The 14,599-nt window shown below is 47.1% G+C and overlaps 1 protein-coding gene across 2 annotated transcripts in view; it reads right to left on the bottom strand.

Moving 5' to 3' along the window:
* Acsl1 (acyl-CoA synthetase long chain family member 1) overlaps window positions 1-14,599 on the bottom strand; it is a 65,294-nt gene that overhangs the window by 21,621 nt on the left and 29,074 nt on the right. For both annotated transcript variants that reach the window (XM_052161973.1, XM_052161974.1), the window contains exons 3-5: window positions 8,440-8,557; window positions 4,190-4,254; window positions 714-815 (exon numbers count right to left, since the gene is read on the bottom strand). In XM_052161973.1, the coding sequence (XP_052017933.1) occupies window positions 714-815; window positions 4,190-4,254; window positions 8,440-8,557 (285 nt within the window). The remainder of the gene's footprint in view (window positions 1-713; window positions 816-4,189; window positions 4,255-8,439; window positions 8,558-14,599) is intronic.

The raw sequence follows: 14,599 nt of genomic DNA, 5'->3' as shown, positions 1-14,599 counted from the left end.
TTAATTATTATTATTATTATGAGTGTGTGTGTAGGTACCTGTAAGACCAGTGGAGTTGAAGCTACGAGTAGTTGTGAGCCCCCTGACATGGATGCTGGGACTGAAACTCTGGTCTCTGGAAGAGCAGTGTGTGTATGCTCTTAACTACTGAGCTCCTCAAAGTCTCTTTTCTTAAGTGCTAGGTGTGAGCCTCCACAGCCAAACAGCAGCTGTACATCTATAAGTAGAACAGCTCATAGTGCATATTTCACAGTATTTTAGGTTTGGAAATATGATCAGAAGGAAGGCTCAGACCTCTCAGGAAGAAGAGTTTGCTACTAACAAGAATGTATCCAAGCTTCTTTGTTGTAATTTATTATTAATAATTTATTAACACTGTTTATCCAGTCTCAGAGGTAGCCCTGGAAGGGAAGAAACTTCTGATTTGACACTTTTTTCCTAAGAATTTTGTTTCATGACCTGAATTAGGAAAACTCAACATAAAACAAACAAACAAACAAAAAATTAAGGGGAGATTTTTTTTTTCTCCTCTTGGAAGTTTAAGAGAAATTCCCAGTTCATGTTTTCAAACCTAGAGCTTTTCTAAGACAAACCACAAAGGCATATTCCCAGCAGAAATCAGAGATCAATGCCTAGTTGGTCCCCATCAGCTGCAGGTGGGAAACACGGAGGACCCTGGAAACCCAGACAGTGAGCGCGCGCCAGGTTAATACCTCAGGTCTGTTTTGAGAAAAGATGCCGATGAACTGCTCTGAGCTGGCCTTGAAACCCTTCTGGATCAGCGCCGATCCTATGCACTCTGCCAGTTCTGCAACCTAGATTAGGAAAACGCAACATCTGACTGCAAGAACCTTAAAAGCCCTCCAGGTGCCATTCTGTTGTCTTCTCCGCTGCCAGCAGCAGAGCTAAACAGAGAGGGAGAGCTGCGCAGCCTTAAAAAAGGCTTGCACAACGCAAGGTTTTACTCACCACGACTCAGTGTTAAGGACCTGGCTTTAGGATTCCTTCTGCAAAGCAAATTATTCTGGGTTTGCAGGTGACCGATGAGTACACAGGGCTTCCTATATATGTCTGTTTCTATTTTAGTGTTACAAAATGACAGAGATGATAGAGATACTGTTTCTTTGCGGGTGGGGATTACTGCTTGTTTGCAGTGCTGGGGAAGAATCCAGGGCTTTATGCTTCCTAGACAAGCATTCTAACACAGACCTTATCTCCACTTCCTGACTTCTTCAATTGGGGCAGACCAGCTGCAAATTCACAATGCTACCACTCCAGCTGCTGGGATCACAGCTATCACCAGGCCTGGCTATATTTTTCTTTCATCATTTATAAAAGACTAGAAAAGTGACCAAACACCCCAAAACTGTCATTTGTATAAATACAGAAACAGTTTTTTTAAAAGAACAAAACAAGACTAAGGTTTTTTTCCTGTTTATTTGTTTGCTTCTTTCTGAGATAGGGTTTCTCTGTGTAGCCCTGGCTGTCCTGGAACTCTCTCAATAGGCCAGGCTAGCCTCAAACACAGAGATCCACCTGCCTCTGCTTCCCAAGTGCTGGGACTAAAGGTGTGTGTCACCAGGTCCAGCTAAGACTAAGCTATTCTTACTGGACTCTACAATTCCATTCTTGAGAATTTCTTTTTGGTAAATAATATGATCTTAGGAGGAGATTTTTAAAGGAAAGGCCTTATGTGCAAAGATAAAAATTTCAAATAAAAAAAAAGAAAATTACAAAAATACCCAAAAAGGATAGCTAGGGAGCTGGCAAATATTCCAACCATGAGAACCAGTCCAAGCCTATTGGTAATCAAGGTAAGCAGTAGATGAAAGCCAACATTATAACACTCAGGGAAAAAGAGTCACACAACAGACTCCCGTTAGTTCTGGTACACAATGCCATCCCAGCCCTACCTAAAGCAAGCAGCATTGTCACCACAGGCCAGGTGACCAACCACAGAGTGGCCAAGCACCTTCTATTCCTGACTAATTCACAAGTCTGGAAATTGAAAAATGTCTGAAATTGTTTGCTGGGCCTTCTGGGGCAATGCACATATATTTATGTTTCTAGAAAGATGGTCCATTTTGCTCTTTAAGAAAAATGGCAGAGTCAGTCTTACTTTCCTAAAAGTCAGTCTTGTTAGGTAAGTAAAAAGTAAAACCAGATAAAGATCTCTACACAGCCAAAGCTGGCTTCAGTTAATCTAGCTCTGTGTCCTCTGCCAAGCCTCCAAGAAGGCTTGGTTCAGCTGAGCCATGCAAAGCTCGCAACCCCTTTAGAAATCCTCAGGGATTCTCAGTGTGTCTCGAACACCAATACGCAACAGATATGTTGTTTCTGGCCTACGAGTCTATTAAAAATGCGGCAGAGAGCTCTATGGTGCGTCACACACTGCCCTGTGTCCAACACAGTCTTGCTATAGAGACTCCAGGAGCAACTGCCTTGGTGTGTGGAGGTGGTCTCGCTCTGTAGGCCGGAACTGGACTCTGCTTCAGAGAGTTTCTAATCAGCCAGGGGCTCAGAGGATCCTTCCCGGCCCAGTTTCCACAGTGCTGAGAGCTCAGGTGTGAACTAGCACTGACTGACTGACGGAAAAAAACGGATAGAAACTGGTTTGGGCTGTGGTAAAGCCAAACAGAAAGGGAAATCCCTCTCTGGCCACGTGAGCTCCTGGCTCCTTCCACAGCGAGGTATTACAAGCCCATCTCCCTCATCTCTCTTGAGAGACAGACTACTAGCCAAGCAGAGCACTGGGCATTCCTGTGTACTCTCTGAGGTGGGAGAAAGGAAAATACAGGGCCTCAGCGCAAGGAGCTCTGACAGGTGCTACTCCCAGGCTGAGTTTGTGGCTCCAAAGGACATCTCCCTCCATATCCCACAGACAAGCTGAGGACACAGAGAGAAAGTCAGTTTGTGTTCATGGGTGTCACAGGATTACCTGGCCCCAGAACAAGTGTTCAGGGGAGCCTAGGGACAGAAAACCGTTTCCTGGTCAGCTGTGTAGGAAAAGGAAGTCAGTTAAACTGCACTTGCAGCTGTGCCTGCCCATCCTGAGGCCAGACCGGAAAAGCCACGCCAGCTTTGATCCTGTGTGATCATAATGAAAAGGCGACACTTCTCTGCTCTGCGACCTGCTACTCACAAACTGTGACTTCAAGTCACAGGCGCCGACGAGCGGCAAAGGGAGTGCCATGTGTGAGACTATCCAGAGCCCAGCTTCAGCTCTATGCAGACAGACAGGAGTCCCCTCTGCTTCTCAACGCCTGCGCTCTTCCCTTTAACTGCCACATCATGGAGAGTGAGCGAAGGACAGTTTTGAGGCTCAATGAGCAGATGTGGACACGCCCACAGAAGAGGCTTGGACACGCCCACAGAAGAGGCTTGGACACGCCCACTGAAGAGGCTTAGACACGCCCACTGAAGAGGCTTGGACACACCCACAGAAGAGGCTTGGACACGCCCACTGAAGAGGCTTGGATACGCCCACAGAAGAGGCTCTGGTCCTCTTCTGACACTTGTGGGCATGGACAGGTTACACCTTCTCCGGGATATGCGATTTCCTCATCTATAAAATCGGGGTACTCCACATTGGGGTGTCTAAGTTTCTTAGCAGCCCTCAGGCAAAGACGAGTCATCTTATGATGGAGAGGGGAGCATCTGCTTCTGGAGATTTCTAAAATTTCTGAAATTGTCTACAATACCATACTTCACCCTAAGTCCATACAGGTTGCCAGCACAGTGCTTTAATCTGTAAGTAGGCTAGAGTTTCCCTAGAGTTTCTATGGGGCTGTTTTTCCTCAGATGCTCAGTGGAGTCCCCAAAACCTAGCATATTCCCCACTCCAGGCAGCAATCATACACCAGGGTGCTGCACCGATCTTCAGAGCCAGTCTTGCGGTCTGAGTCTGAAATGGTTCCTGGGGGCGCGTGTGTTTAAACCCTCGGCCCTAGCTGGTGGGAGAACTTGGGGAGAAGGTAGAAGCTTTCGGACGAGGGGCCACGCTGGCAGTCATGGGGTCCCAGGGTTTAGACTCGCCCTGCTTCTGACCCAGCTTGGCTTTCAGGACTAAACACCCATAAACCCAAGCGGAACATAAGCCGGAGTCCAAACCAATCTCCCCTCCAATGAGCGGCTCACACTGAGATTTTGGTCACAGACGAGAGGAAAGCCTTCAGGCCAGGGAACTCACCTCTTTGTAGGAAATCCACTCATAGGGCTGGTTTGGCTTTCTAGAACCTAAGCAAGGGCCATTGTCTACAAAAAAGAAGGAAACAGAGATGAAGCAAAAGATGGCCTTGACCTTTAACATCCCCCCCCCTCCTTATTTGACCCTCTCCTATTCCTCACAGTATCAGGAAGAGTCTACTCTTCAGACTAGAAATGCTGAGTTTAGATTTAAAATGTTTTTCTCCCCTGGAGTTTGAAGTGATTTTTATGTTTGTTTGTTAATTTGTTCTATTTTTCTTTCTTTTCTTTTTTAAAAATATTTTTATTTACAGATTGATTGATTGATTGATTGATTGTATTTATATGAGTACACTGTAGCTGCCTTCAGACACATCTGAAGAGGGCACTGGATTCCATGGTTGTGAGCCACCATGTGGTTGCTGGGATTTGAACTCCGAACGCCTGGAAGAGTCAGTGCTCTTAACCTCTGAGGCATCTCTCCAGCCCCTTGTTCTTCTTAAACACAAGGGAGTGTGATAAATACAGGAGAAAGGCAAATACTAATGACTCACTTTCCTGTCGGTGGTTTTTGGTTTGAGATAAGGTCCCTCTATTATGAGGCTCTGGCTGTCCTAGAACTCACTGTAGACCTGGCTGGCCTCGAACTCAAGGAGACCTATCTGCCTCTGCCTCCCAAGTGCTTGGGACTAAAGGTGTGCACCACCATACCCAGAAAATATGGTTTTTAAGAATGTTTAACCTGTGACTTTTCTTTTTTATGCCAGTGGCTGAGTGCAGAGATACTACTGTGGGATTTTAGAGGAGGCAGCCAGCAGAATTTCTAAGGAAGCTTCAAGCATTCCAACTCATGAACTATTCACCTACGGGTCACGTGTGTGGGAGTGGGTGCCAGCAGACGGCTTCTGAGAAGTGATGGCACTGAGTCCTGTGGTCTGTGCTCATCACTGGGTTAATCCCTTAATGCGCTTATAATGCAATGGCCACACTGGGAAATGCCCTCGAGGACAATGTCTTGCCCTGGCTACATCCCACCCAGCCCCGATGACTTGCTATCCCCCGCCCCGAAGTGAGGAAGGGAAGGAATGGGAAGAGGTCACAACATCTAGCTTTGCCAGTCCACTTCTGAATTGGTAAAGGTGTTCTGATTTGATATGGAGAGAGAGTGGCTTCACCAGAGCCTGGACAGGCCTGGTCCTACTACCAAGGTTTATGCCTAGACAAGTGTGGCTGTCAAGTGGATTCGAGTATCAGCAGTCGGCAGGAGGATACGAGCCGGGCTCACGGGCTTCTGTTATCCCTAACAACAGACCTAACCCAAACAGCCTTTCTTCCAAGACCTGCTTCAGCTTAAAGCACTGTAACCAAGGCTGGGAGGGTACGCAGGATCATCAGCACTACTTCTCAGATGGGAGACCCCTCAGCCTTAGGAACCAATGCCATCTTATTCCTCAAGATCTAGGACTGGCAAACTGTAGCCAAAGCCACACTGAGCCAATAGCTGTTTACATCAGCAGTGTTAGCAGAGCACAGCCTCACTAACTCCCCTCCCTCTGTAAGCAGATGCACAGACTGTGGCCCAGCAAGCCTAAAGCCTAACGCAGTTCCTGTTGGCTCTTTGCAGACGCGCACACTGATCTCAGCTCTACAACTGTCACGCTTGCGCGCCAGCTCACCTGAGAACTTGAAAATCAGCCATAGCCAGCCCTACTGCTAAATCCTGGGATATAACTGGATGAGTGTGAACAAGAGTTTCAGTATTTTTTAAAAAGTGCTCCCAGGTGTCACTAATGTTCAGCTAGGTACATCCACTTCCAATCAACTTAGAATTATTTTTATGCCTACCATTTTATCTGTATAATTTTCCATGATAATCTTCAATTTTAACATGTGTTTCTATACATTTCTACAATTTTATCAGAATTTTCCATGTAAATCTTCAACTTTATCACAAAATGTTTATAATTCCACTTTCAATCAACTTAGAACTACTTTTATGCCTACTATTACTATATCTATATAAAATTTTCCATGATAATCTTCAATTTTAACATGTTTTTCTATATTTTTCTACAATTTTATCAGAAATATTTTCCACGTAAATCTTGAATTCTATCATAAAATGTTTCTACTTCCTTTTTTGATTAATTTAGCAATGTTTTTATGTCTATCATTTTACTCTTTAATTTTCCATGAAAATTGTCAATTTTAACGGGTTTTTCTATATATCTCTTCTATTTCATCAGAAATATTTTCCATGTAAATGTTCAATTTTATTATAAAATGTTTTTACTTCATTTTTCAATTAAAAAAACATGCTTTTCAAAAAAAAATACTAGGTTTAAGGGAGCGAGAGAAGTGGCTCAGTGGTTAAAAGCACTGGCTGTTCTTCCAGAAGACCTGGGTTCAATTCCCAGCATCCACACGGTGACTCGTACGTATCTCCAGTTCAAGTGGGTCTGACGCACCCCCTCTTCTGGCTTCTGTGGGGCAAAACATGCTCATAAAATTAATTTTAAAATTTTTAAATTAGATTTAAAGAGCTCTTGGCTAACTTCTGCTACTGAACAAGCTTCTGACCATCCACTCAAAATGCTGGGCTTTGTTCTCTATAATATTTCAATGCTGAGATATCTTATGACCAATAAAGTTTAGGATTAAAAGCTTCTGGAAGGCCAAAAAATAAAAATAAAAAATAAAAAATAAAAAAGGAACACTGACTTAAAAGCAGACACCTTTACTCGATGCATGGTAAGAAAGCTAAAGCTAACTTCTGTGATTTACTGACAATCACTCGTTTCCAATCAGACAGAGAACAGGAAGTTGTCTAACTGTCACAAGTGCGGTGTGAGCCACATACTCCTGGCTAGGCCCATTCCAGAGGAGAGGCCGTGTATAAATTACAACACACACTTTCACGTAGCCTGATGCTGGATCACTTGCTCTGGTCAGCGAGACTTACTGTCATAGGTCAACTCAGACCTTGACACCAACTTCACAAAGTTCATGTATGAATGGATAGACAAGGAAGTTGCTTTCTCTTCACAGTGGCTAATGAGCCTTTTATAGGAATATTTGTCAGAACACAGAGGGCTGAGTAATCGGACTATACCGCTGTCACACACTACTCAGCAGATACTCTGAGTGCATACTGCTTGCCGTGCATTGTGGGGCAGAGAACGCAATCTCCCTGGATCTTGACTGTAAGAGCACAATCGCACTATCAGTGGCACAAACAGAAGCTGAAGTATGGATTGTAAGATCTATCTCTAAGCTAGGCAGTGGTGGTGAATGCCTCTAATCCCAGCATCTGGGAGGCAAGGCAGAGGTCAGCCTGGTCTACTGTGAATGAGTTCCAGGACATCCAGGGCTAACGCCGCCCCCCCTCCCCCCCAAATCTATTTCTATAGATGAACCTAGGAAAAGCAAAAATCATTCTTAAAAAGAATGCACCTTCCTTCATGGACAATATATTGAGTACCCAGTGTGGACTGGTCCTATGCCAGGGCTGCAGGGAGGGCACGTGGCAGGTCATGTTCTAGAGGGCAACAGTAGGCCATGCCAGGCCAATACCTCTGGATGTGAAGGGTCCATTGCAGAGGCAGAGGTTCGATGCTGAGAGGAAAGGGGACGATGCCCCACTGGAGACAGAAGTGAAATGACAGACTAGGAAGACGTACGAAACCAACAGGGTTAAGAGGCCACTGAGTGGGTTGGCCAGGGCAGGATTATGATGTGGTAAGTATATGAAGATGTGCAGGGGGCCCAGCACTGCTCTTACTAGAGGGCTGATTTGGGGGGAGGGGGTGGTGGAGGGGGGAGGCTGGAGAGAGGCCGGAACAGAGGCAGGTGATGGATAGCAAGGGTTCCCTAGGGTGTTTCTGATGGCTACAGCTTCCCTGGAAAGTCAGTATTTCTCTCAAAATACCGATGCTGATGGCCCAGTAAGTAAACGACCGGCCAGGGCCAATTAAACATTTTACTTTCAACTATGGGAAACACGGTAGCCCAGTACATGTGACTCTCCAGTAAATATAGGATGTAGTGCCCCTACGTTACAGGCAACAGAGAACATCTGGAGAGTTCTATAAACTTTGCGATTGTTTCCGGACACGTTACAGGAGACAGCACAAACAGTGCCGGGTATGTGAAACACTCAGAAAGGCAGATGGGCCTTTCTGAAAGGACGGCTGTTCAGCCGTCACGAGCGGCAACAGTGAAGTGTCGGCCACAGTGGTGCAGCCATGCGCTTACTTGACACCTGAATCCCCCTCTGGAAGCCATCGTACATCGTCCTGACATCGTCATAGTAGTACACCAAGAGCTTGTCGTCCTCGAGGACAGCTGACCTCCGAACGCCATCAGTAGTACCCTGTTGGGAAGGACAGGGTGAGGGGGATGTTAACAAGAAGCCCACAGCATGGTGCCTTTAGAGAGGTGTGTGTGTCGTGCTAATTGACACACCATTATTTCTCGAGGCTTGTCACCTATTCATCATGCATGCCCCTAAAATCTTCCATCCTAGCAATTCTCGGGTAAATAAATACCCCGTAATGAATGATGGTCGTGATACTGCAACACTGATCCACTGACTGTAACACTGTCAATACCCGCCATCTCTACTTGTCGGTTAGATGTAGAATCAATACAGACTGCTGTGCACTGACTAGCAGCTGAGTGAAGGAGTGCTGACGCGCTCATAATGCAGGCAGCTGTTCCCATGAAGAACCATGGTGACTCTGGAGAAGCGAGGCTAAGACAACATGGCTATGAACGGAATCTTAGGGAAAGAAAACTGAGAGGAAAGAAAAGAAGGAGGGGAGAGGAGAGTGAGGAGGAGGAGGAGGGGGAGGAAGAAGAGGAAAGGTAGGAGGAGCCCACTGCTGCTGCTCTCAAATTTCTAAGTACCTGTCCTGCCAGACAAAGCCAAAGAAGAGAGTGAGGACCTCAAAAAAAACGTCCCCACCACACAGACTTCATAGTCCCCAAACTGCATCAACCAGCAGAACACAGGACGGCCCTACTCAGCTCGGGAGGAAACAAGAGACTCTCAATTCTACTTCCACGAGTCATCTACACGTGAGGTTCCTGCCACAGCTCGATCTCATCACCAACCGACTACAATCCATCAGGACCTTGGGCTCCTTGAGCTGCATCTCAGGGTTAAAGCCTTCGGCTACTGAATTAAGTCTGAGCAGACAGATGCAGGTCCTTCCGGATGTTCATTTGCAGCGGGCAGGTGTGCATCTCTGCTGCTGAACACCTTCCGGGGCCTAAGTACTACTGCGACGGACAGAGTTCTGGGCACGGGCAGGAAGTCAGTTCTTGGTCTACCGAAACAGCAGAAGGAGCTGAGCTCTCTAAGACCATACAGACATACGGGAAGCCCAGAGGGCTGCAGGAACCCCTCGAACCTTCTTTTCACACTGGTAGGTAAGGGCTCAAACACTAGGTTAGAGCTTCTTACTCCACGGTTCAAAGAAATCCTTCACTGGGGAACCCTTGAGGGAAATTAGACCATGAGAACTTCCAGCACCACAGGAAAGGATTGTCCAAAAAAGTGGAAGGGCTCACTGTGGCTTGAGGTTTGATGAAAGAAAACAGGGAAACGCCCCCATCAAGCGGGGTCAAAGAGCAGTCAGAGGTGGGGGGGGGCTGAGGTTCAGGGGAGAGACAATACTGAGGCTTCTTAGTGGGAAGTCTACAGAAGGCAGGACCAAAACAAACAAACAAACAAACAAACAAACAAACAAGCAAAAGACAAAAACAAAAGCAATGGACCAAGGACAATTCAGAAGAGGGCAGAGGGCAGAGAAATAGGGAACTAGGAAGGAGAGGAGGCGAGGCTGTAGGGGATGGGGGAGCAGAGGGGTCATGAAGTACTGCCTCTTGGCCCTGGGCCCAGCCCACTTTCCCCACCAAGCGAATGGCAGGCAGTCTGTCTGTCTGTCCATGCTGCCCACAGGGAGGTCCTCACAATCCTCTGCTCGAGGGCATCATGGTGACATGGAACCCTTCACGGCATCTCTCCATACAGTATTATCTCTTTAAAATCCGCGATGCCATCTGCGTCCCACAGAGTGGCTCTCAGCTGTCAGGGGAGCAGTGGAGGACAGAGCCCAGGCACGGGAGCCTGAGGCTTGTGCTGTGGCTCGAGTCGGAAGTGTTCCGGAGCCTCTGTTTTCAAGGCCCGTTCCCTAGCCAGGGCTGCCATCTTGGAAGGCTGTTGGGAGCAATAGCAGAGTTTCCCTAGGCGCTTCACCTGCACGGAGCAGCACACGAAACTGCTTTTCCAGGTTCCCTCACCTTGGAACCAGGAGGCCACCGCGGCCAAGGGTCACAGGGGTCAGATTGGCTGCAAGGAGCCCCGAGGTCTGTAGATGAAGCTCTGAGGGTAACGACTAAGTTCCCACAAAGTTGCAAGATGTTGGAGGTGACATAGGCTGTTTGCCAAGGAAAGCTTTAAGCAAAGAAGACAGCCATCCCAGGGGCGGCGTGTGCCACGTGTGGACAAGAAGGGCTTCCCACACCCACTGCAGCACGCAGCACGGCGACACACGCCTCTCATGCTGGACACGGAGCTACAGGATTTGATGTTTGCCCTGCCGGCTTTGGGCCTGCCTGCCCCCACCCCATGCCACGACCCCTCCCTTTCAGAGTTGGGGTGTTGACTCTGTGTCACCGTACACTTTCTGTATTTTCTAGAAGCTCATACCTAAAAGACTGCATGAGTCTCAGTGACGACTCTGGGTGTGGACTTCTGGACTGTGACCAAACTGCAGGCTGTGGGACTCTCTAAGTTGTTCTTTGTTATGAGATGGTCCTTAGCCTTCAGAGGTCCAGACGCAGAATGCAATGGTTTGAATCTGGACTGTTACCCCACAGACTCATACTTTAACGAGGGGTTCTCCAGTTAGTTACTCTAAGAGAGGCATGGAACCTTCAAAGGGTGGGGCCCAGAACAGATGTGGAGGACCAGGTGTAAGTGTTTTAAGGTGCATCTGGCTCCCGGTTTCCGGCTGGCTCTCTCTCTGCTTCCTGTCTGTAGGAACACACACAGCTTCTGCAGCCACAGTGAACTGAATGGCCCTCTCTGCCTTCCCTCCTGTGGTGAAGGGAAGCTTTTGAGACCGTGAAGCCATTTGTATTTCTTCCCTTCAGCAGCTGTGCCAGATGTTGCAGCTACTGCAGGGCAGAAGTAACTAATACTTCTTGTCCTTGAGTGACCACAGAGAGCCTCCAAAGAATCCTATCAAATCAAAACAGCACAAGGAAAGACAAGGACACACAAGAGTAGGTGTGGACCCTGAGGGGCAGGTTTAACAGGTTTGTCTTTGTTAGAAACAAGTTCTGGGTCTCAGAGAAAGAGACCGCCATTCCAACTGAAGTATCTAGACAGATTAACTTCACTCCTGGCCAAGTGGTCACAGACCTAAGGGGGACCACAGAGACAGGAAAGGCACTTGGTAGTGGTGACTTGTCCTTACCCCATTGATGGGAGACAACCTCATAGCCTTATTTGATTAGCTGGTCTGTATTTCGGTCATAAAATTCCTGGAGTGCTGCAGGAAGCCTTTGTATAAACAAAGGTTTTATCAGGTGGAGAAGTGATTAATAAATTTGCATAAAAGCCTTAAAAGGTGGAGAAGAGAAAAAGTTTTACAGGATTTCATTGAAAAGGATCATTTACTATTTCTTACATCTTAGAGCCCAGGTCTACAAAATGTAGACTAGGAGAGCAACTGACATTTGCTGGGAAAGGGATAATGAACCCAAACCTTGGAGGGTGTGACTGGCCATCAGGGTTTCAACAAGCTGCTGCTCAGGGGATGCAAGCCCCGCCCTACATGTAGTGTGAGGAGAAGGATGCCAAAGACAAGTCCTAAGCAGGGGAGTGGAGAGACCAGGGGGCACTACAGAAAGAAACCCTCCACAAGCATCAACGGGTGCAGGAAACGCTGTAGGACGGGACCAGAGAGAAAGGGTTTCTGCGGGGAGGGGACAGGAGCCATGAGCAACACGCGATCTGCCATCTAACAAGAACAGGAAGATGTAAAGCAGGAAGCACCACAGGCCTGAGAATCAGAGGACGTTCAGCTAGACACTGAGGAGCAAGCCCATCAGGTCAGGAGAACTCTATTTTCTTCCCAACTCTCCAAAATCTGCGCGAGCGCGAGAGCAGAGGGTCTCAATCTGTGGTTGTGACTCCTTTGGGGGTCAAACGACCGGTTCACAGGGGTGGCCAGTCAGACATCCTGCATATCGGATATTTACATACAATTCAGAACAGTAGCAAAATTAGAGTTAGGATGTAGCAATGGAATAATTTTATGTTTGGGGGTCACCACAACATAAGGAACTGTGTTAGTGGGTCACAGCATTAGGAAGGTTGTTTTTGAGGGTCACCAAATAACAAACCTTTAGCTAAATTAACTCTAACACAGTTTAAGCTTTCAGTGTTACTTAATCTTCAGGACTTGGGGAAAGATGAAGATAAAACCACCAAAGCAAATTGGAAGAAGTTGATTGAGTTCCTAATAAAGCCATCATCTTGACAACATCACTCAAGGATATGAACAGTGTTTATATTATTCTAATTATTAGCAATTAAACTAATTAGCAAAGGCTTGATAATGAAGTAGTAAGGAGATGCCAAAGAAGAGAGAGGAGTATGAGGTGCAGGTGAGGCTGGGCGGAAGGCCCCACTGCCCCCAGTTGTAAAGGAAGGGCTATGATCTGGAAAAGGACAGTGAAATGTGTCTGTGTGGGGAAGGGGGCTAGACAACAGGAAGCACTGAGTTTCCATCATTCTATGGATGATCACAGATTTCCCCCAAAAGATCGTCATCTTGGATAGGTGGAAGTGTTCCGTTCTTATTGAATAAAAATGCTACATGTAAGCACTGGGCACACCTCACCTCAGTTATACAAACCTACAGCAAGAAGGACAGCACTCGGAGGCTAACATATGTGCTAGAACACAGCCTTTAATGACAGGATTATCCAAGTCGACGTAGATATTTCTAGGAAGAGCTACTACTGAAATGGGAACTGTCTTAAGTGTGGCCCTTCTAACAGAACCTGCTTTCTGTTAGTCTGTTAGAAGGCAGGAACTGGGCTGCATTCAAAAACAAGAACATTATGCAACCTAATCAATCAAGACTGGAAAGTGGGGGGATTATGGGTCTGCTTCAACATGGATATCCCTTTCCAAGTTTAAAAACAAAAGAGAGCCGGGCGGTGGTGGTGCATGCCTTTAATCCCAGCACTTGGGAGGCAGAGGCAGAAGGATTTCTGAGTTTGAGGCCAGCCTGGTCTACAGAGTGAGTTCCAGGACAGCCAGGGCTACACAGAGAAACCCTGTCTCAAAAAAAGAGGGGGGGGGGCTAAATCTAAAGCAGTACAGCCACTGCCTTTGTTACCAGGAAATTCTCCAGCATCTAGAGGGGGATAAGGTCCCTTTGAGATCAATCTTCCCATACACCGAATTAGTAAATACAGTTGTGGCTGAATCAGGCTAAATTAGAAAGTAAAAGCTCAAATTACCCATGAGGGCAGGAATGAGGGAAGGCAGGGTCAGGAAAGCAGGACACATCTATGTCTTGGAGGTTCTGGAGACTAGAGCTCTTACCAGTGTTTGACAAGGTTGACAAACTCACCCCAAGGTAATGAGTTATTCTAACCTAATCTGATATGTAAAGTATAGCACATTACGTCTCAGAGGACTTATTAGTAGAAATGCTCCAACTCTGCCTTGTGGCCTCACTTATCTCAAACTATAAAATGGGTATGTATCTACAGGACCATAAATAAAGAGCAACCTAGGGAGAGGGAAACCAGAGGGAATAGAGAAAAGAAGGAAGGATGGGGGTGGGGACCAAGTAACTTCCCAGAAGACTACCAAAGGCTTGGATTTTAATGTTCAATCCACCCCATCCACCCCACGAGAATAGCAGTGAACGGGAGCACAGTCCTGACTGTAGGGCTGCACCTCTGCTCCCTTCCCTGGGGTCCTCTCCTCCCAGCATTACACCTGACATTTGCCACTTGGCCTGTGGCTTCCCTGCCCAGCCCACCAACACGTATTTCTTTTTAGATTAAAACTGCTTTTCAGCGACACTCGGTCTTGACACTCGTGAACTCTCTTCAGGCCAGCCTGTGGGAGGAACCCCATATTCCAGTGACCTCTGACCGATAACGGACAAAGCATTTCAACAACATCCCAAAACTGTCTGGCCAGGTGAGGGGTGGCGGCTGCCAGGCCAGGGTCACACTTACTGTTTAACTACAAAACAACCCTTAATCTTTACCCCAGAGGCAACTGGAGGTCAGAAGTGTCCCCCACAGTCAGTGCAGGCTTTCCACTAGCTGAGGAAGTAGGGGTGGATCCTCTCCTGGGCTGCCACCTCTCAGC

Source organism: Apodemus sylvaticus, chromosome 18, assembly GCF_947179515.1.
Source record: "Apodemus sylvaticus chromosome 18, mApoSyl1.1, whole genome shotgun sequence".
NCBI lineage: Eukaryota > Metazoa > Chordata > Mammalia > Rodentia > Muridae > Apodemus > Apodemus sylvaticus.
This window is presented reverse-complemented; position numbering and strand designations above follow the sequence as displayed.